Here is a 22,274-nt window from a genome sequence, read left to right on the forward strand (position 1 = left end):
TCTTGTTTCATCACAATAAGACCATGCTTATGATTTGATCTAGGTATAGAAACTACCACCTTACGTCCGTTGGAGCTCTGCCCAGAAGTTCCACTTCTCCTGAAGAGCCAGTGTCCAGTGTCTTGCCCTCTTGATTATGCTTGTGATGGTTATGAATGTGTTCCTCACATGAACTGTCCTTGTTTTGTTGAAGATAGGAGATTCAAAGTATGCTTTATTCAAAAATCCTTTATTCAAAAATTTAATTTGTCTTTTTTTTTCATATTTTATGGGAAAAAAGACAATTGTAGACAATTATGTTTATTTTTTTTCCCTTTAAAATGAAAAGATTTCATTTTAATGTTTTCATCTGCAAGTTCAAGTATTACTTCGCAGTAGTTACTTGATTTCGAAATGTAGAGAACCGATTATCCGGAACGATCCGGATTTCCGATTATCCGGAATTTTGTATCGCTATTCCGGATAACTGATTTTTCCGGTTTTCTGAATCGCTACAAAAAGCCGTTTTTTTTAGTGTTAAACCCAACTAAAAGAAAAATATTTGGAAATAATCTTAAAAATAAGAAAAAACGATGAGGTAATACACTAATGATTATTTCTGAAATGATGGTAAGGTAAACATCTTTCAAAAAAGAAAGAAAAATCCTGAAATCTTATGAGGAAATTTTTTTTTTTTTAAAAAATTGCGGGAAAATTTATCGAATTTCGTTCCGGTTTTTTGGTTTTTCGGTTTTCTGATTTCCGGATAACGGGTTCTGTAGTGTATTATAATTTTTTTTCTTTCTGCTGTTTCATGAGGCGTTTTTTTTTTCTTCATTTTTAGCCATCTGATATATCTTTCACCAGAGACTGTAAGCGATGTGAATGTATTCTTGGTGGTTATTCCAATTGTAGGACTATTGAATGTGGAGCTTGCTTGAAAGTAAGTTGGTAATTTTGATTTAAGATCTTGATTGGAATTATTTAAAAGAAAAAAGTTTTGTTACTTCTTAAAAGTGAATGTATGAAGACAGAGTTAGGAAAACTGCATGTTTTATTGAAAAACCATTTGTCCAGCTGGTTTTTACTAAAATGTCTGACTTTTACTTTTAAAAAAAGGCAGTCTTAATTGGCGTTTTTAAAATTTTATATCATACTGTTCACATATAACAGAAATGTATTTAGATTTGTTTGTTTTGTTTAGTAAATATTAATAAAAATAAATTTAAAGTCAGCCAGTTTAGCCAGTCTTTTTAAACGGTTCAAACCAAAATAAATATGCATTAATATTTTTGCATTATACATTGATATATTTTTGCATTATGCATTGATTATATTTTTTTTAACTAATTAGCTTAAGCTTTTTATTAATTATCTTATTTTTAGTTCATTATTTAATTACACAAAAAGTAGAAACAATACAATAAAAAATGATAATAGCCTACATACTATGGAAATAAAAATGCAGGTTATTAAATTTTTATCAACTCTGTTAAAAAGAAATAAATGTATAGTGTTTGTAACATTGAAAAGCATTGTTTTTAGCAAATTTTATGAAATTTGCTTATAATGTTTTACTTATGCTGTTAGGGCAATGCGGGTGCACTGTCCAATTATGTTAAAATGAAAGGATCTCAATTTTTTGAAAGTTTCCCAACTGTAAAACTTGTAAAAAATAGTTAGTTGTTTTTATTTCCCCTTAAACAAAAATTTTTTAAAACTAAGTTTTATAAATTCTTATCTATTTATGTGATAAAGTGTCTTGACATGCTATTGACAAACAGTGGCAATTACAGAGATAAAACTTAATATGAAGTTCAACCTTTGGGAACCTAATTTTTAATTTTTTTAAAGGTTAAATGCCTCCAATATCTATCGGAGTTTTCTTCACATTTTTTATGAATTTTTTTTTTTTTAAATTTCTGTATGAAAAATTCTGCCAACTTTTTTTTATTTCTTGGTGTTGGAGGAGGATAAAATAAAACAGGCACAAGCAGATTTTTAACTCGGGAGTTCATACGCTATTGTAAAAAGAATGCACATGCACAATTTTTAGAAACTCTAATCTGTAACAAAAGTAAAAATAAACAATTGTCTACTATTCTGAAATCATGCATATTCAAGGCCCTGTTTTATTCTCTTTCGTTTAGGGATAAAAGTGTTGTGTGGGGGCCACCCATAGTTGTTAGTTATCAATTTTATGACTGATAAGAGTACCAAAAATGTCTTACCTGTTTACTAAATAAATGACTGGGGATAATTTATTCTCATTCGTCATATGAAGGCAAGACGAAAAAACTAAATTTCTTTATTTTTTATTAATTTCATTTCTTTGAAAAACAACATTACGATCCAGGAGAAGGTACTACTTTGACGGCTAGGGAACCTGCTCATTGAAATTTGAACTTCATTCTGATTTTTTGTAATTCGACAGTTGTGAATCATAACTCATGATGTCTTGCTCTTCATGAATGCATTTTCACCCTTTAAATGCTCGTTTTTACTTACGTATTGCACTTGAAGCTGCAATGTTTATATGTAGACCCTTTATTTGATTAACTGTGAACACCTGGGCTATGAACTTCAATCGTTGCTAAAATGTTGCTCTCAAAATTCTGAAAATAGTTCCTTCGCTATAAATTTATTTTCAATTCTGAATGCTATATTGTTTATCATCCCAAAAGAAAAAGTGAAGCGCGCATGATCCGTAAATCGGATCATTGGAAGTTTACTGTAGTTGAAATGTATTGAGCTGTGTGTGTGGGTGGGGGGAGCTTCATTTTGGTGAATATAGGCAGGTCAAGGGATATAACCAAGAAAGTTTTCCTTATGGTGTAAGTGGGTGGTGAGTATGAAATTCAATCTTTTTTATTTTATTTTATTGTCTTTCTTTTTTGCTCCTCTTTTCTTCATTTGCATATTGATTTTTTGATATATCTGATGGAATATTTTTTAATGTCGATCATAATCATAATCAGCCATATTTTGATAGTTTTTATTTTCTTTGATTGAAAGAAACTCCCGTTGTATAATTTTTAAGACTGCAATTCTTAAATATATTAAAATTAAATTTGTATTAATGCAGGGGTGATTGTGAGCCCAATTCAAAAATGCTGAAAAATTCTTGAGTAAAATCATTAATGACGCATTTCAAAAAATTCATGTCTTCATAAATTTAAATCATTAATATTTTCTCAACATGAAATTCAAAAAAAAAAAAATATGCAGCATAATTTAAATTAATGATTTTGTATAAGTTTACTTTTATCTCTAATCACATTTATTTTTCTACCAGAAAAAATATTTACAAATGAAAGAGATGCCAAGTAATAAATTCTAGTTCTAATATTTTTAAATAAAATATACAAGAATTTTTTTACATAAATGTGATCTATGATTTCTTGAATTTTCAGGACCTTGGGTTTCCGGAAATTTCCTGATCTCGGTAAGCCTTTCCTGAATTTCCTGAATCCGGAAATCCGTGTTTTATCCAGAACACAATCATCCCTGATTAATGTTTTAAAAAAATTACATAAACTTTAAAAAGTAAAATTTAAAAGTTCAGGTTGAAAATATAAGCAGTCTTGAATTTTTTTGAGATCACTCTTTTTTTTTAATTAAATAGTAGGGATTTTTTTAAAAAAAGGAAGAAAATTGCTTTGTTATTGTTTTTGTATTTGTTTGTAAACATACAAAAAATAATATGGCTAACGTTTAGAAGTGGCAATTTAATGATAATTCTTTTGAAACCAAATGACCAAAGTATGATTCTTGGTTGCAGGGTCAGAAATCGCTGCTTGATGAGCGTTGCCAATGCCAATGTGAGGGCTGCCCAGAGGGTACAGTGCTTTGTCCGAATGGGGGAGAATGCATCAAAGAAGAACAATGGTGTGATGGAATCATAGATTGCTTGGATGATGAAAGAGACTGTCCAACAAGTAAGTCAGCGCTTTCAATTTACTATAATTTAAGTTTGCTTATGAGATGATGATTCTCAAGCTTTATTACTTGGAAATGATGAGTCTCAAGATTATTTCCTGGAAGAAGGAAAATACTGTCCATCAAGTCAAAGAGAAATCCTGATTAACTTTTAATCTAATAATTGAAATTTCACTCTGTACGATTGTGACTTACTTTACTATAAAGTAAGTCACACTCTTATAGTGTGATATGTAAAGTCTTTACATAAGTATCAAAAGAACTATACAGGTGTGACACGAAAAGAGTTTACAAGTTTATTTATTAAAAATTGAGAAGAATTGCAGGAAATGAACAGAAATTGGAATACACGAAACTGGATGAAAAATAAGTCATTAAACTTCAATTAATATTGTATGGGAACATTTTTCCTGCCAAAATATATGTAGAACTTTGAAAAAACAGATTTCAATCTCTTGATAAATGAATTAATTTATTTTGATAAACAATTATTTTTGTTTTGTTTACTGGTTATGTAGTTTTTCTTTCTTCATAGTTGTTTAGGTGAAATTTCGTTTTTTTTCCATCAATTTAATACAAATAAAATTTGCACTTTTTCGGAGAAAATTGTGCTTTTCGAGTTCTATCTCTCCCCAAAAGAAAATACTCCTTTTTATTCTATGTGATCGCCTTTCGTATTCACACAATTTAAAAGTACATTGGATTCATATTCACTAGATTTAAAATTACCTGATCGTGATACATATTCGTGCGATTTAAAAATCTCACAACGAGACTCGTGTACACAAAAAAAAAATTTGAAAAAAGAAATGCTCCTCTTTCACACTTAGCGATTTGAATTCACTCCAGTTAAAAGTACATATAGCAATACTTATTCAAACAATTAAAAAATTACACATCAAGTTCTATTCTCATGAGATTTAAAATTAAACATCATCCATTCATATTCACGTAATTTAAAAACCTCACATGGGGATTCATATTAACGCAATTTATAAACACACTCTGAGATTTATATTCTCACAATTTAAAAAAAATCTCTCATCGATATATTTTATTAAAACGTTGATAATATTCTGTGGATATATTCTTGAGAGTATTCTTCCAACATACACTTTCTTCCTGCGCAAATTTCAGGTATTTTTTACAATTTTTCAAAAATAAGTTCATGACATTTCATATTTATATTTTCAGCTTTTTTGATTTTTTACCAAACTCATCCCTGTTTCTTACTTTTTAGCCACAGTTCCTACAACTTCTACGACATTTGAACCGACCACCACAGAATCCCCAATTATCTGTTCTACAGACAGTTTATCAGGTGAGTTTTTATTTTCATTGTATTGTTCATCGAAATATATTTATATCTCTAAATTTATAAGCAATTTAAATTTTCTTCAAATTTCTGTTTGCCTGCAATTATGTACTTTTTAACTTCTCTAAATTTTACAGATACAGATTCTTGCGAAATGTTTGCCAACTTGTTTGATACTTTCGATGGTTTGACCTATCAGTATGAGATATGTGACCATGTGTTGATGCGGGAAAGTAATGCTCATCTTTATGGAGTTACAGGTAAAGTTAATACAAGGCTATAGTCACAAAATATGATATGCCTTAATTTCTTTTCTATAAATACAAGGTTTTTTATAAATTCTGCCCTTTATTTACTAGGTTTTTATTAACGCACTTCATATTTGAGATTTGCAATTCAAATTACCATTAACTAGAGCAGCGGTTCTCACATGGTATTCCTCAAAACCTTAAGGTTCCATAAAAGGTTCAAAGGGGTTCCAACTGTAAAGACATTTTTTTAAGAAGCAATGATTTTTTTTAAACATTTAATTGCATTTTTTTATTCAACCAATAATCCATAACTTAGTTAATATTTCAGTTATTTTTATGAAATTAAATTAAATGGCAATAGAAAAAAAAGGAAAATTTATCAACAAAAAAAAAATTGTTACTTTATATCCGTATCTACAAAAAAATGCATCTACAATCAATCTATTCAATTGATGCAGATTTCAAAACTAATTGTGTCGAATTTTTCAGTCCACAAGACTTGTTCACCTGAGGGTTTCTGCCAAAAGTACCTTGTTATAGATGTTGATGAGATGACTTTAAAACTGGGACCAGGAGTGAATGACGTAACAGTGCACGACCAAAAAATTCCTGTCAGCAACCTGTGGCTAGTGTCACAAAGGTTTCAGCAAGACTTCTCTCTTGAGAAAAAAGGAAATTCTCTGATTTTCATTTCTAAGAAGTATCATTTTAGTGTCACATGGGATTCTTCTCAGAATGCAAAAATCACTGTAAGTTGGATCTTTCCCTCTATCCTCAATATTTCTCATTTCTCATGTTATTACATATATTTATGCAATGCTCATGAATTTATCTGTGAATTATTTATAAATTTTTAGCAAAATATTGAAGTGAAAATAGGTGGAATAGGATTTTTCTGGCTTAAGCACACTCGTAAAAAATTTTGTATCTGAATTTCGGTAATTGCAGTGTTCCTTCCTCGTGGTCAGTTGGCAACCAAAGTATCACTTCGTGCCTCCGTAGTGTGGGAACACTTTGGAAACTTCTTTTCAACATGGTGTAAAATTGCCGACTTATCACCGAATTGTAACTCATCACTTTTGTGTAGTTTATGAATATACATTGAGTATTTTTTCATTCAACATTTTTACTACATGTGTAGCGTACGTTTTAATGATGTGTGATAAGGTGCAGAACTTTATTCTATCCGGCCTACATTATGCCACATAGTCATAGAGAATACTGTATTCACTTAGTGAAATCAGATATTTCTTTTCTGTTTCTAGATACTGGAGTTCTTGATTGCTTGTATAATTTTTAAGTGTCTGATTTTATTATTTAATTTTTACGAGCACTGTAACAATTTTCAAAGGAACATTTCTCTGTCTTTCACATTTTATAAACATTTTGTGTATTTTTAAGGTTTCAAAATGCTTAGCTTATCAAGTGTTGGGCTTGTGTGGTTTTTATAACCATGATCCTTCTGATGATCTGATGCTTCCTATCAGAAAGTTGGCAATCAGCAACGAAGACTTTGGAAACAGTTGGGGCATTGGTCCCCCTGACAGATGCACCCCACCTACCTGCCCCCTCCCCTTCATGAAGACTGCAATTACATTTTGTAACCTTTTAAGGTAAGTTCTGATGACTCAACAAAATTTCGGACCTATTTTAATTGTTTTCCCATTCAAAACAAAAATCTACTTTTTCAAAAAAAAATTTCCTTTCTCTTTCTTTTGCTTCATTTTAATTTTTTTGGGTAAGAGAAAAAGGGTGACCATAATAGAGTAGGGAAAAGAGACAGGGAATTCTATTACACTTTGTTATAATTTTGTTTTGTTATAATGGTATTATAATTTGTTATTTAATTTTGTCTTATGATACAAAATAACATTTGAAGAAAACCCCTTATCATTTAAAGTTTCATTTTAAAAAAATATGAAAACTACTTAAAAAGTTGTTAGAAACTTTTTAAATTTTTAAAATATTCAAATCCGACTTTTTCACTTCAAAATTATGAAGAAAAATTTAGTTTTTTTCTTACATTCGCAATATAAAAGTTAGTAATGTATATATTGCATAGTTTTAAACAGATTTTAAAGCAAAAATTTTGTTATTAATTTCAAACCGCTCTAAAAAAATGTTTTCATTTTATTGAATATTTTTAATGTTATAACAAAACACCGCAGACAAATTTTTTTTTTTTTTTATAAAACTGTTCATATCTCTATAAATAATTAAGCTAGATTTGCAAAACTTTATGCATTTCTTCCATGTAAGAATAGCCAAAATAATTGTTACAAGTTAAAAATTTATTGCTACATTTTTGTCATAGGATGTTTAGAAATGCTATTTTCTGTTTGCAATTTATTGTCGATCCCTCAAACCTCTAAAACGCTTTAAATTTCTTTGGTAAGTATGAGAAATCCCGTGATCTAAACACTTCTGAAATTATAAAATTATTCTTTAAATATTTCTTGAGAAATATGAAAAAAAAGTATTACAGATTGCATATCGTTTTTAAAAATGGGCTTAAAGGTGCTTATTTTCGTTTTATTAAAAGCCCTTAAAGGTGCTTTTCTCATTGGGTGCTTTTAAAAAGTGCTTAATTTTCTCTTTTTCACAATAAGAGTTTTCCTTTACCATGTTGATTTTTGCTTCGAATTAAGCAAAAAAAAATTGTCCTATTCAACGTTTTCACAATTAATTCAACTCCAATCTATTTCGGCGTAGTGTCAGTCCGTTGCGTATGAAAACGCCATTCGTTTTGCGATTCAAAATTTCAGGGGTGATTGTGCTCCAGAAAAAATCGAGAACGATCCGAAAGTTTCCGGAAATCCAAAGTCCAGAAGTTTCAAGAAATCATCGATCACATTTATGTATAAAAATTCTTGTATATTTTATTTAAAAATATTAGAACTAGAATTTATGCTTGGCATCTCTTCCATTTGTAAATATTTTTTCTGGTAGAATAATAAATGTGATTAGAGATAAAAGTAAACTTACTGTGATTTTTTTTTTGTTGTTGGTATAAAATGCCTTAGATTTTCTTGCATATTCAAATTTAAAAATATAAGATTGGTAGGTTTTTATGTTAATCTTTAACATCTGTACTTTAACAAGATTTATTAAAATATTTGAAACTGGAAAATGTATTTATGCGTAAAAGTGATAACTTAATTTTTCTTGATGAAGTTTGACAAAGTCAAAATTTATTTCAAAAGGGCTAAATAAAAATAATCTTAATCAAATTATGCATTTTTGCGAGCTCCTTATAATAACTGCTTTTTAATTTTAACTGTCTAGTTATCTTTTACACGAAGTTTTTTTAATTTTTGATAAGTCCTTAAAATTTTGGACTCCTTGGATTTTTTCTGATCTCTATATGAACCCTGCCTAAATAAAATACTTGAATCTGTAGAGGATTGCAGTTTACGAAAATTGATGTTATTTTCTCTTTCAGTGAGTAAGTTTGAGTATCATTTTATTCTTGTCAGATTGCTCAGAATAAAACAGGTTCTAACGTATATTTTTTCCAAAAAATTTTTAATTTTGTTCAAAGAAACCCTTTTGACCCCTTAGCAATTTGCCGCACTTATAAAATATTTTTTTAATCTAAGTTTTGTATATTTTTGAGCTATCTTTACTGTGATGTAAGAAATATATTGTTAATTTGTTGGAAATAGAATTTTGTCCATTTGTTTGTCTCGATTATCACCTAAATATTCCGAATTTTAGGTCATTATAAGCATTTGCTGTTTCATAGCAGAATCTGTTTTTGTAAAGTGCTGGTTACTTTTGCGTATTAAAAGAAATGGCATATTTGTTTTCTTTTTTTGCATATGAAACACTTGAGTCATTGGAATTTCTTTCAAACACTTTATTGTATTTGTTTTTGTCTTAATATTTGTCATTTTCACAGGGAAGAGCCATTTAATTCTTCCTGTTCAGACTATGTCAAGATTGAGAACCGTATTGAAGCTTGCACTGTATTCATGTGTGACTGCTTGCAAACGACATCTCTGGATGCTAGAAACAAAGACGTCTTCTATGATATCTATGAAGAGAGCGGTTCCTGCAAGTGCCTGGCTTATGAAAGTTTTGTTGAAGCCTGTGAAACATCAAAGCAGGAACCAGTGCGTGATTGGAGACTCAAATTCGGATGCAGTAAGTTTTCTTTTTCATTGTCTATTTTACCTATATTGTATGATAAATTTTTATCTTGATTTGACGTTTTTTTCCCTTTTTTAATTACTGTACATCTTTGTAAAACTACTTTTCGAACCTCCAAAATTTTAAGAAGATCAGGAGGTCGACAATGTAACAGAAACACTCCCTCAAAAACTATTTTTAATATATCATATACAATTAATTTTGCATTCTCTCTCTTTACAAAAATTTTTTTAGAACAGTCCTTTAAATTACGTTCTGTAAAAAATTAAGAATGAGAAAAAATAAGATATTTTATTCAAGAGTATTTTAAAAAATGAACAAATGAATGAGTGGTGACAATACAATAAAAAAGATAGTGCTTTTTAAACCCACTGGAACAAGAACGTGGGAAGGCCGTGGCTGAGATGAGCTGACTCAGTGGAGTCTGATTTTCTTGCAATTAATGAAAAGAATTGGAGATCAAAGATAAATCGGAAGTCGTTGGGGAAAAATCTTCAGGGGAAGACATTGGCCCTCATTAGGTTGTCTGGCCAACTATGATGATGATGATTTTTTTTAAAAATTTAATGCAATGAAAACTTTAAAATTCTGTAAATCTACAAATTTAAAGATTCCAGAATAACATCTGTGTCACATTAAATAAAGTTAGGTCTCTTCCTATAAATCTCAACCTGTTGCTGCTATTTTCAAATCTTCTTCTTCCAGCATTCTGTTAAATACAGCTAAGCTATTTTCCCTTTATTTTTCTAAAAATTCAAAGAGAGTATCCATCTTACTCCCCAAATAAAGGTTTTCTGCCAATAATCTATTTCTACATAATTTTTTTATTTTTCATGATTCTCAGCCAATATTTTAGTCATCCTGTATGTTGCAAATCTCAATAACGACTGATTCTTAATCTCCGAGATCACATAAAATGTTTAGCTGACAAACTTACATGCCATTAAAAACACGATTATTTAATCCCTGGGATTATTTAATCCCCACTCATTGATCATTTATGGTATAACATTAATTCTCTACCCTAAACATCTGGAAAACTAATTTTTAGAAAGAAAAATCTTTTAAATTGTGTTGTTGGGAAGTGGACACTTTTTTGATACTCGTTGGCAGTCAGTATTTGTGAGAAACTACAGGGGCGCTTTCTCTAGCCTGGGTATATTATCTGTATTTTACAGTAGGAAAGGGCATGAGGAAAAAAATTCCAGAAACATCGACTACAGTAACTGTATTTTTAATCTCAAGAGATTTATTACAAAATTGCACTTGAAATATTTTTAAAACATATTTTTAAACGTTATATTTAGCTATTTATTTACAAAATAAACGCACATTAAATAATGCTTTGAGATTATATCAAATAGAATAGCCATAAAACTCATTTTCTCTAGGTCCACATCTGCGTAATATTTCTGTTAACTGCATGTTGTCATTGTAACATCTTCAGTAAAGTTTTAAAAGTATTTATGATATAATATTTGGCATGACTTTCAGAGAAATTTCTTATATTTATGGGTTCATTAAAATGTTTTCAGCGCCAGAATGTCCTCCAGGTTTGGAATGGAAGGAGTGTGGTGAGGGCTGCCAGCTTACGTGTGATAATTACCGTGTCAAAGACGAGATATGCAAAAGTGGTGGTTGCGCGCCTGGATGCTATTGCCCCGATGGAACTGTCCTCCACCACAATCGTTGCGTTGCTCCAAAAATGTGTCAGGATTGTAAGTTTCTGTGTCAATTTTGCTTCTCTTCTATAATTGATCCACGTGTATGGAATACAGTGGGTTCCAGTCCCCTCTCCCCCCAAATCAAAAGGAAAATTAAGTTTTTTTTCTCCTATTTTATTTTCTAATTTACTAAAAAAATGTCAAAAATTTTATGTTCTGTAAAATTACACTTACTCTAACTTTCTGGAACAGAATCTGGCAAAAAAAGGCACGTTTATTCTCAGAAAGTACATTTTTGTGTCTGATTTTGTTATATCCATTATTATCTGATTTACTTTGATAATTCGAGTAAATATTTTTAGTCTTATGGGTATTGCACTTAAAAAAAATCCTGGTTTGCAAGAAAGCGGCACTTTTTATGAAAAAGTCAGGCTGACTGGCTTTTATTAAAAAGCTCTGCTTTTTTATTTAAAAAAAATAGGTGCTGCATAGTCATTTGATGTCAGCTCAATTGACTATGGCAATGCAGGTCTGTTTTCCTCCAATGCTTTTGTGAACAACACCTAGCATCAAATGAAGACATTTCCACCCATGGGTTACTATCAAAACTGAATCCTTGTTGTGTTCCTACCTCCTCTTAAAGTTTGTCCTAATAATCCTCATATTTAAATTTTGTCTAGTTTTATATGGGATATCATACCTTAGTTCAACCCTGTTTCAGTTTGTGTACCATCGAAGAGGTATTTAATGATTTGTAAGCATTCATAAAATTTCTAACGATTCTGAAAGTTATGAAGAAACGCTTTTATTTCTTAAAAGATTATGAAATATGAGTTCTAATAAATGTTTCAGCACTCATTAAAAATTTGATCTTTTGGGTGGATCTTTTTTATTTCTTATTAACTTAACCATACTAATCAAACCAGTTTCTAGAATCTCAAGGTTGTCTGTCCTCTTCCTATGTGTTTGAAAATCTGTGTTCCTAAATTTTTTTGCTGTTCGTTCTAAAGTATATACTGTTCTGGTTTTTCTTAATAGGTGTATGTAGAGGTCATGGGGATCCTAATTTTATCACTTTTGATGGTCAGTATTACGCTTTCCAAGGGACTTGCACCTATGTTTTAGTTCAACATCTCAATGATCCTGATCCAAAACTAAACTTCCGAGTTTTAGTGACAAATGTTGAATGTCCCGAAGAGCCTCACACTTCGTGTGCAGAAGGACTAAGAATTGAGTGGAATGGCCATGTCGTTGAAAAGTTCAAAAATAAACCTGTGAGTAGCTATTTTTAGTTGACATGTAAATTGTTTGCATTTTATAAAGAAATAAAAATTGTTTTACATTCTTTGAAAACTATTATCAAAAATGTGCATTTGTTACATAGCAGAGGTTTTATTGATATCGTTGAAAAATCAATTTTGTCCCCTTCACTACTAATTTATTGAAATTTGTTAACCCTACATTAATAACTTTTCAGGTTTACCTTGATGATGTGGAGGCATCTAATGGAGGTGATGACATACACATAACATATGTTCCTGGAAAAAGCACAGTTATTCACATCAAGCACATCAATTTAGCTGTTCGCTATTTTGACCAAATGTATGGTTTCAACATAGAGCTGCCTGCTTTCTACTACTTTAACAAAACGGAAGGATTATGCGGTATGCTTAGTTACTTTCTTAGTTATCTGTTGGAATACACAATCCTTTTGATCTTTCTTGTTGTGTTTATTAGCCAGTATTATGACTGGCTTTTAACAAGCAATTTGGCTAATCTTCCAGACAAAACAGAAACCAAATGAAAGAAGAAAATTAAGAAAAATTAATTCTTTTTCTCCCACTCTTAGTTATTAATCTGAAGAAAAAAATGTTCTTTTTTAATGTGTATGTTTAATATTTGAGAGCTAATTTTTTTATGGACCCTGCATTTTGGCGAGTACAATCAGTCTTTTTACCTCCAAATGAGTCATTTTGTTGAGATTTTGTACAATGGCAATCATTGGCAAGCACCCTTGTATTAGATTTTGATTACAACATCTCTTTCGTAACATACTGTCAAGTGGGGATACTTAAAGCCACTTTTTTGTGTTTTTACTTACATATTATTTATTGAAAATTATAATAAATGGACTTTCAACATCTAAATTTGAGTTTTAACCAATTAACAAAGCATAAGAAAGCAAACAGTACAACTTTTTTTTGAAAATATTTCCTCTTTTTTTACTATTTTCAAAATTTTGGTACAAATTTGGTTATTTGGTCCATTTACTTGTTTTAATTATTCAAATTGAATACAGTTCTCATGTATACACTGATTTTAAACTGAAACTGTGATGTGTTATGTTTAACCATTTCTTGAAGGTTTGTGCAACTTTGAACAATCTGATGATCTGTACCACAGAGATGGTTTTGTGACAGATGACATTGATGACTTTGCTTATAGTTGGCTGGTGGAACACGAGCACCGTAAAAACTGTGAATTACCTCGGGTACCGGTGCCAGAACCACCGCCCGGCATTTGTAATTTTACAATCAGCCCTTGTGAAATCTTCTTGAATCCAACGATGTATTCCAAGTCCTGTCAAAACGACGTCACTTACAGTCATAAACCAGAGGCTTCCATGTGCAGATCTAAATTTCAGTATGCTCAACAGTGTTGTGAAAGAGGCGTTTCATTAGTTGAGTGGCTCAAACTAAGTGGATGCGGTAAGTTTTTTACTCTGCCTATCTCTCTGCACGTTAACCTTGTTTATAAAGTTAGGGTTGCCACTCCACAGGGAGAATATTGAAAACCTGGAAAATGCAGGGAATTTTGAGTTTTTCCTTACAAACTGGGAAAATGCAGGGAATTTTATTTCTTATTTTTGTCTTTTAAAAGTGGTGTTCCTCTCTTGCGTTTTATTTCAGTTATCTTTATTGATTTTTATGTACAACTATTTCAGTTTTTTTCTCTCTTTATCATTATTACATTTTCAATTCCGATATCTTTTTTTTTTATTAAGACAGCATTTTCCCCCCAAAAAATGAGGTAATATTAAAACTTCCGATTTTCAACTCTCAAGCATCTCGAGTTCATCAATTCCCATGCATTCTATCGAATATTTTATTTCTTGTTTAAATATCACTAGCTTTAAATGAGTTTCAACTTTTGATGTTAATTTATTTGAATCATTTTGTTTGATTGATGTTGCGAGATATGTAAGTTTAGCCCTATTATGTTCGATAACTCAAGGTGGGTTAATGGTGCTTTTAACTCTATATATAAACTCTATAAATTGTATTTAAATTTTCTTCAAACATATGTGTATCTGAAAATGCATATTCTACATCATTGAAATACTTTTGAGTTTCTTCTGCAAATGTCTGAGCTTTGTGTTTTTAAATACATATTTATTTTTATTAAAACAATAAGAACCATATGCCCTCATTTGTTTTTATGTCCATGCAAACACATGTTCAAGTGTGTTTTTCTTCTTTTTTTTAAAATTTTTTTCTTACAGATGTGTACTTGAAAATGCATATTCTGCATCATAAAAATATTTTTGCTTTCTAAAGTCCATTGTGCAAATGTTTGAATTTTACTCTTCTAAATACATATTCCTTTTTTTTTTCAAAAAAAATAGAAAACACATGTCCAGAGGAAGGTATGACTTATGAGTGCACTTCAGCTTGTCCAAAGACATGTGACAACTACAAAAATTATCATCCAGACGATTGCGATCTACTTCCATTATACACTTGCAAATGTCCAGAAGAACAAGTTTATCACTTAGGAAAGTGTGTCGATTCCATCACCTGTGAAACCTGTGATGCTTTCGGACATGTAGTCGGAGAAGTTTGGACTCTAGGTCCGTGTGAAATGTGCGAATGTATGGCAGATCTCACCACAAAGTGTACTGTTATTCAATGTCCTGAGCCCCCCATCTGTTCCGCAAAAGAGACACTAAACAAGGTGCAGCATAATGACACCACATGTTGTGACACATATCGATGTGGTAAGTGTTTCGATAATGCTTTTCTTCATTTTGCATTGCTGTTTATTTAAAACCTCTGTAAGAATTTGTATTATTATATAGCAAGTACCTAATATTTATTGCAATTGTTTTCAAAAAATTATTTAATGCGTGGGCCACATCCGGCCCACGAAGCCTTTTTTGTGGCCCCCGAACTAAAATATATTAACTGTCTTTTTTTTGCTGATAATTTTCGTAAAAAATCTATATGCATTTAAAATACTTTTCTTTCGTTTAAGAAAACCTAATTTCTTCGTTTCTGTGAAATTTAACAAACCAACGATGCAAAAAAAATATTTTCTCAGGTAAAAATTTCCTTCTTATTTTAATTTGTAATTCAATACTTTTGTTTTGTACAATTTGATAAAAATCTGACAGTAATATTTAATGTTCCTTCGAACATAAAAGAGTCCTATATAAAATTTTGATAAAGTTGCTGCCCGCCATTTGATTGGTGTTTTTAATTGCGGTCCCCAGCCTCATGTAAGTTGGAAACCCCTGGTATAAATACTTGTTCCATAATCACCCCCCTTAATATGCTTAAGTATATTTTAAATTGTCAAAAAAATTAAAACCTTCAAATGAAGGGTCTTGTAAACAAAATGCAAAAGAAACTGGATATCATTCTATATTGATAAGTAGATTACTGCCGTTGTTTCAGAAAGTGTTTGCCGAACATGCTTCTGATAGCCGTAGCTTAAAAACTGCTAACTGAAACAATATAAAACTTTGCACATTTCTAGAAAAAATGTTTAAAGACTGTTTGGTTATCAAAATGTTATTAGTGCAGCCATCGGTTATTGAGTTATTTTAAGAAAATTTCAAGTTTTTTTTCCCACTGCTTCTGTCTTAATTAGTTTAGTGAAAACTATTAGCGAATGATTTTTCTTCCTCCCAAATACTCATTTGTTTAAAAAATAGTGACACGTCCCACACTATTTAAATAAGTTTAAATTTTTTAATAATTAAATTTCGAATTAGTTTTGAAGTTATTTTATATTAGCAGTTTTATTGCTTTAAAGGAAAAAAATATTCTTAGTAAAATTCTAATATTTTGTAACCATGTACTTTTATGAGTGAAAGTATAAAAATCTTTGCCCTTTTAAAAAAAATTAACATTAGTTTTTAAATCTCAGAGTTTAAGTAAACTTGTAAGGTTAAAAAAAAATTCATATTTTTTTCCATCTTTTGGACTCAACCTAATGCTCTCCTATTAAAAAATGTTTTTGGATTACTTTTGTCACTGGTCTTGATCTTAATATTTATGTAAATGAATGCCAATACACCTTCCTTTCCTCGTCTGTAAAGCGTGCGTAATGTCAGACTGTCCTTTGTACTTCTATTTCAGTTTTGATTAGAATTTTAATTTACTATTATGAACTTTTGCAATTTTTTTAATTCATTTTCTTTCTAGTTACATTTAATAATTTCAACTTATTTAATAACTAAAAAAAATTTGCAAACGTTATCTATTCTACAGAACAGATATCAATCTAGTATATTGATTCCAATATATTGATTTGTTTGCTGCTCAATCGCTTATATATATATATATATATATATATATATATATATATATATATATATATATATATATATATATATATATAAGTTCAAAATGAAGAATAAAACAAAGAAAAATTATAGACATATGAAAAAAAGGGGGTGGGAAATAATAAGTAAAAAAAAAACAACAACAAACAATATTTTATTAAAAAAAAAAAAAAAAAGTGAATTGTTAATTAAAAAACCGGAAAAAAAGCCGGAAAAAAGTTTACTTGCGTGCTGTTAAAGAGTGCTGTTTACTTGCAGCTTAAGCGCAATAAATGTTACTTATTGTTTTTCTTAACTTTCTTAGTGTTTTCTTGTATTTATTTATTTATATATATATATATATATATATATATATATATATATATATATATATATATATATATATAATAAATAAATAAATACAAGAAAACACAAAAAAAGATAATTTTGTTCTTTTATATCCAAAAATCTGCTGGTCTAAAAGATTTTCACGTATCTAAATAGTAATGTCTGAATATTTCTCTGTTTTAAGTCGAAATAGCAGAACTCAAGTGCCCAGATATTCATCCCCTGGAGTGCAGAGAGGGAGAATCAAACATTGTAGAACATATAGATGGCTGCCCTTCGTATCTATGCAGTAAGTAATCCTATATTCAAATCTCAAAATATCTTTTAAATATAATTTTGCTGTAAATAAATTGACTGCCCAGATTATAATGAAGATACCCTCTAAATTTCATCCTATTTTGACCTGGAATTCATTTCCCTTTTACTGGTCTACCACCTGTTAAAAACATCTTAAACATATCATCACCCTCAACGCCGAGTGATCATAATTATTGAAATTCAATTTAACTTGTTTTATTAGCAAGGTGGGAATAGTAACCACTAATTGATACTGGTAATTTCTTGTATTGGAACAGTACTATGAAAACTTTCAATATATTGATTCTCAAACTATTCTGAATTGTACAGTGCTCAATTAATAAGATTATGGAAAACTGTTAAACACTCTGTTCTAAATAAAGTAATGCTGAAATTAATAATAATATTTTTATTAATTTCAGCAATAATAATTACCTTTAGTGATAATAATAACTTCTGCAATAAAATTTGCCTTTATTATGCTTAAGTAGAGCAAGTTATACTTTTTTAAGTTCTTTGTTTACCCTTTTTAAAAGTCTTTTGAAATGGTATATGTAAACTGTTCCAAAAATGTCTGTTTTTCCGGCTTACTACGAGGTCTGAAATAGCTATACCCATGATAACAATAATCTGTACATACTTGTCTGAAAAAATATCTTTGTATTTAAAGAACAAAAAAAAAAAAAACATGCTCTTTTCATTTATATCGTGTATCATCATCCTGGTGTTGGAAACTGAAATTGACTTCCATGTCCTTTTCAAATTTTATGTTTTGCAATAACAAATATGCTTTCATTTATTGAAAATAAAATAAAAAAATTATATAAATAATAACTATCTAGTAATTAAAGTTCTCTGTGTGATTCCAAATTTTCAATATTTTGAACTGAAGAAATCAAAAGTGTGTGAACATTTAGTTTCCTTAATGTTAAAAATTGGTCAAACAAAGTTTTCTCCTCTAAATATCAATCTAGTATAGTCATGGTGCATAGCATTTTAGAAAGTGCTTATTTTTGATTTTCGTTTTTTAAAGCACCATAAAGGTGCTTTTTTATTTGGTGTTTTTAAAAAATGCTTAATTTTCCCTTTTCGAAAATGAGATTTTTTTTTCTTTACCATGTCGATTTTCACCACGTATTATGCAAAAGCGTGCTTTTCACATTGTTCTATTCAACGTTTCCACAATTATTAAACCACAATCTATTTCGACTTACTGTCGGTCCATAGCGTATGAAAGTGCCTATCATTTCACTTGATGAAATACCTGCGACTCCACATATGCGTCTGCTGAACTGGGTTTGGTGAGACTATTGCACTCTCATTTGCAGCTCTGCTGCATTCTGCAAGATATTGTCAATTTCAGGCTTCATTTTCCACCCTCTGATATTGAATCGAAAAATCTCTAGATCATTTTATAATGACTAATAAAATCAAGAAAAAGAGTTCTTTGTCAGAAACTAATTATTTTATCATGATCATGTAGAGTCTTTGAAAATTATTTTGTATTTTCTTAATGTTTATAGTGCTTAAAAATATTTTTTGAGTGCTTAAAAGGTGCTTATTTTTTGTTGGAAGATTTGGCTGCGCACCCTGATAGCTTTATTAAATATTTTAATTTTACTATTATACGATTTATTTTCATTAAATATTTTGATAGAATGCATGCCAGAGTTGTGTCCACCATTGCTTGGACCTTTGCTGGAAGAAGGTGAAGATCTCACCATCGAGACTGAGGACTGCTGCCCGCGTTATGTCACCAAATGCTATACAGAGCTCTGTCGCGCACCACCTGCCTGTGGACCTGGTTTCAAACTTTCCAAGTACCAGGGAAAATGCTGTGAAAAATACACCTGTGTCCCGAGAAACGATGTTTGTGTATATCAACACAAATACGATGTCATAAATGGTACACAGATTGAACTTCTCCCAGAACAGCTCTACGATATGGAATATCAGGTATTAAACACCTGTTCTATTTCAGATGAAGGCAGGGATTGTGGAGCATATTGAGTAAGGGTTTTGATTGGACGAAAATGTTACCTTCTAGGACTGATTAATTTTTAAAACTTATTGTTGATAAACAGGATGGCCACAGAACAGGAAAAAAATCCAGGAATTTTATGAATCTGGTAAAATCATGGGAATGTCTAGGAATTCAAAGAAAATACCCCAAAAATCAGGAGAAATAAATTCAATTGAATTTAAAGTAACGAATATATGCAAAAAATATTTGTCTTATTATGATTTTTTTAAAAAAACAATTGTGTATTTCCAACTCTAATAACCAGTATAAGTGTTTTTTTGAAATACATTTAATGCATAAAGATAAGGTTATATGTAAAATATTACCAGTAATAAAACTCAGGGAAATTTGATAGAATAACTCTGGAAAAGTCGGGGAATCGTTTTTCTGAATGTTTGTGGCCACCCTTATACATTTTTTTTTAATTAGAACTTCAACATCGTAAAAATTTGAACTAAAATAAAAGATACCACTGAAAACAGTGTAAAAGTTTCATTTTACTTGGATGTATGTTTTTTTCATGGACTAACCATAAATATTCTATTTTTCTTCTGCAATTTATTGTAAAATTATGACACAAAAATGCTCTTTCTCTGAATAAACAGATTTGGATTCTTTTACGCACGAAATGGGAAGAAGGTTTAAACAATCTGGAAAATACGCTCCAGTAATTTAATTGGAAAGTGGCCCCCCTGAAGATATTTTCAATTTTTGCATGAATGGAAATATCTCCATAACTGTTTAAACTAATTTTTTTTAAAAAGGGTAATTTTATTTCAAAATGCACTAATCCAGTGTAAAAATTTTTTTTATTCATTTTATTTAAATTGATAAAAAAAATTTGAAAACTGTAAAGTTAACTGAAAAAAATCCAAATTTCGAACTTTCATAAGATCAAAACTTTTTTTTCCTCTTTTAAGCAACAGAGCCTAATTTATAACTAACTGGAGTTTAGTAAATTTTTCCAACTCTAAAATTTCATCTACTCTAACACTATAACCTAGTTTTATACATATGAATGATATAATACGAAATATGCTTTCATCTACACTTGCAATACATTTTTCCATACTATGGAACGTAAAAGGTTTAATGAAGTTTATGACTTTACAGACTGTTCTATTTCTAGGCTGGATCCGTTTGGCAAGATGGACTCTGTTTCAAATGCTTGTGCATGGAAATGGAAGGACAATTTATTTCTACTTGCCGAGAAGAAATATGTCCTAAAATGCATGATCTGCCGGATGCTGAGGTGAACCTACTTTTATTACACATAAACATTCATGATTGAAATATTATAATGATGCTAAAATTTTTAATTGCTTTCAGTTCTTATAATATTCAAAAATCTAATAAGTGTTAAATAAATTATAACATCAATAAGTTGTAAGACAATAATTTAGAGTATACGCTGCGGGGGTGATTGTGAGCGCAACTCAAAAATCCTGAAAAATTCTTGAGTAAAATCAATAATGACGCATTTCAAAAAATTAATGTCTTCATAAATTTAAATCATTGATATTTTAAAAACATGAAATTCTAAATAAATTATACGCCGCATAATTTAAATGAATAATTATGTATAAGTTCACTTTTATGTCTAATCACATTTATTGTTCTAAAAGAAAAAATATTTACAAAGGAAATAGATGCCAAGTATAAATTTTAGTTCTTATATTTCTAAATAAAATATGCAAGAATTTTTAAACATAAATGTGATCGACGATTTCTTGAAACTTCTATACCTTGGATTTCCGGAAACTTCTGGATCGCGGTTGACAAAAAATTCGGAAATCCAGATTTTTTCCGAACCACAATCATCTCTGACCCTGTAATACCAAGATCCTGTTTGGTCCCTTTCCATCTATTACCTCAATAGCAATTTTTAATTGGTTCAACATTTTCCTTAGCTACTTAATTAAAGAAAAAAATTTGCAAACTTTTTTTGCGTTAGCATATTATTACATCCCTTTATTGTTATAAAACTAAACTCAGTGGCGCGACAGCCCATAAAGGGCCAAGGCCTATTGTGCCCATCTTAGTTTTCTTGACCTTTTGGGCTCTGGGGTGCAGGAGCAGATGTTCCGGTTAGGTGGTCAGCTGAACGCGGAATCCCCTATGTTTAGTTCCCGAGCATGCTTGGTACTCATTTATCGACCCACTGAAGGGATGAAAGGCTGAGTCAACCTTGCCCGGTCCTAGCATCAAACCCAGGACTTGTAGCACGAGAGTACATAGCGCAAAATAGAAGACAGCAACAACAATCAAGGAAGAAATAAATAAAAATACACAAATTTCAGTTTTGCATTATACGGTGAAAAGGTGTTTGCATAGAGTAGGAAATGACTGAATATTTTACGTACCTTGTTAAGGTGCGTAAACAAGGTGAAATAACTACGGAACACCAAAGTTACACATTAAATCAGTGGGTTTGATGTTATGAAGAAGGCGATTCGAAGAATGGTGAATAAAGATAGTCCAATTAACTAATTTAAAAATATTGATTAAAACAATAACGGAAACATAAATTAAGAGGACAGAGAGAACCTCTATCCTTCAGTGTGACAGCATGTCTAACTCTCATTGGCTTAGAAAAAGATTGTGAAGGAAGAAAGTGATACTATATTGGATGATTAAGTCACATAGATGTCTTCTAATAAAAAATATTAGAGCTGGTATAACACCAATGTTAGAGTGTAATTGAATACACGATTCATTTGGATTACATGACCCTTTCCCAGATCTCTACTGACCAATC

The 22,274-nt window shown here is 30.2% G+C and overlaps 1 protein-coding gene across 8 annotated transcripts in view; it reads left to right on the forward strand.

Annotated features, from left to right (window-relative positions):
* LOC107453264 (hemocytin) overlaps positions 1-22,274 on the forward strand; it is a 142,808-nt gene that overhangs the window by 111,778 nt on the left and 8,756 nt on the right. For all 8 annotated transcript variants that reach the window (XM_087157895.1, XM_087157896.1, XM_087157897.1 and 5 more), the window contains 16 exons: positions 44-207; positions 824-922; positions 3,761-3,917; positions 5,159-5,239; positions 5,371-5,493; positions 5,974-6,233; positions 6,886-7,097; positions 9,386-9,630; positions 11,172-11,354; positions 12,339-12,574; positions 12,778-12,964; positions 13,664-14,008; positions 14,926-15,297; positions 17,381-17,485; positions 19,151-19,449; positions 20,646-20,768. In XM_087157895.1, coding sequence (XP_087014021.1) covers positions 44-207; positions 824-922; positions 3,761-3,917; positions 5,159-5,239; positions 5,371-5,493; positions 5,974-6,233; positions 6,886-7,097; positions 9,386-9,630; positions 11,172-11,354; positions 12,339-12,574; positions 12,778-12,964; positions 13,664-14,008; positions 14,926-15,297; positions 17,381-17,485; positions 19,151-19,449; positions 20,646-20,768 — 3,191 coding nt within the window. The remainder of the gene's footprint in view (positions 1-43; positions 208-823; positions 923-3,760; positions 3,918-5,158; positions 5,240-5,370; positions 5,494-5,973; positions 6,234-6,885; positions 7,098-9,385; positions 9,631-11,171; positions 11,355-12,338; positions 12,575-12,777; positions 12,965-13,663; positions 14,009-14,925; positions 15,298-17,380; positions 17,486-19,150; positions 19,450-20,645; positions 20,769-22,274) is intronic.

The sequence above is a fragment of the Parasteatoda tepidariorum genome, chromosome 2 (genome assembly GCF_982258835.1).
Source record: "Parasteatoda tepidariorum strain Cologne lab strain chromosome 2, Ptep-v5.0, whole genome shotgun sequence".
Taxonomy (NCBI): Eukaryota; Metazoa; Arthropoda; class Arachnida; order Araneae; family Theridiidae; genus Parasteatoda; species Parasteatoda tepidariorum.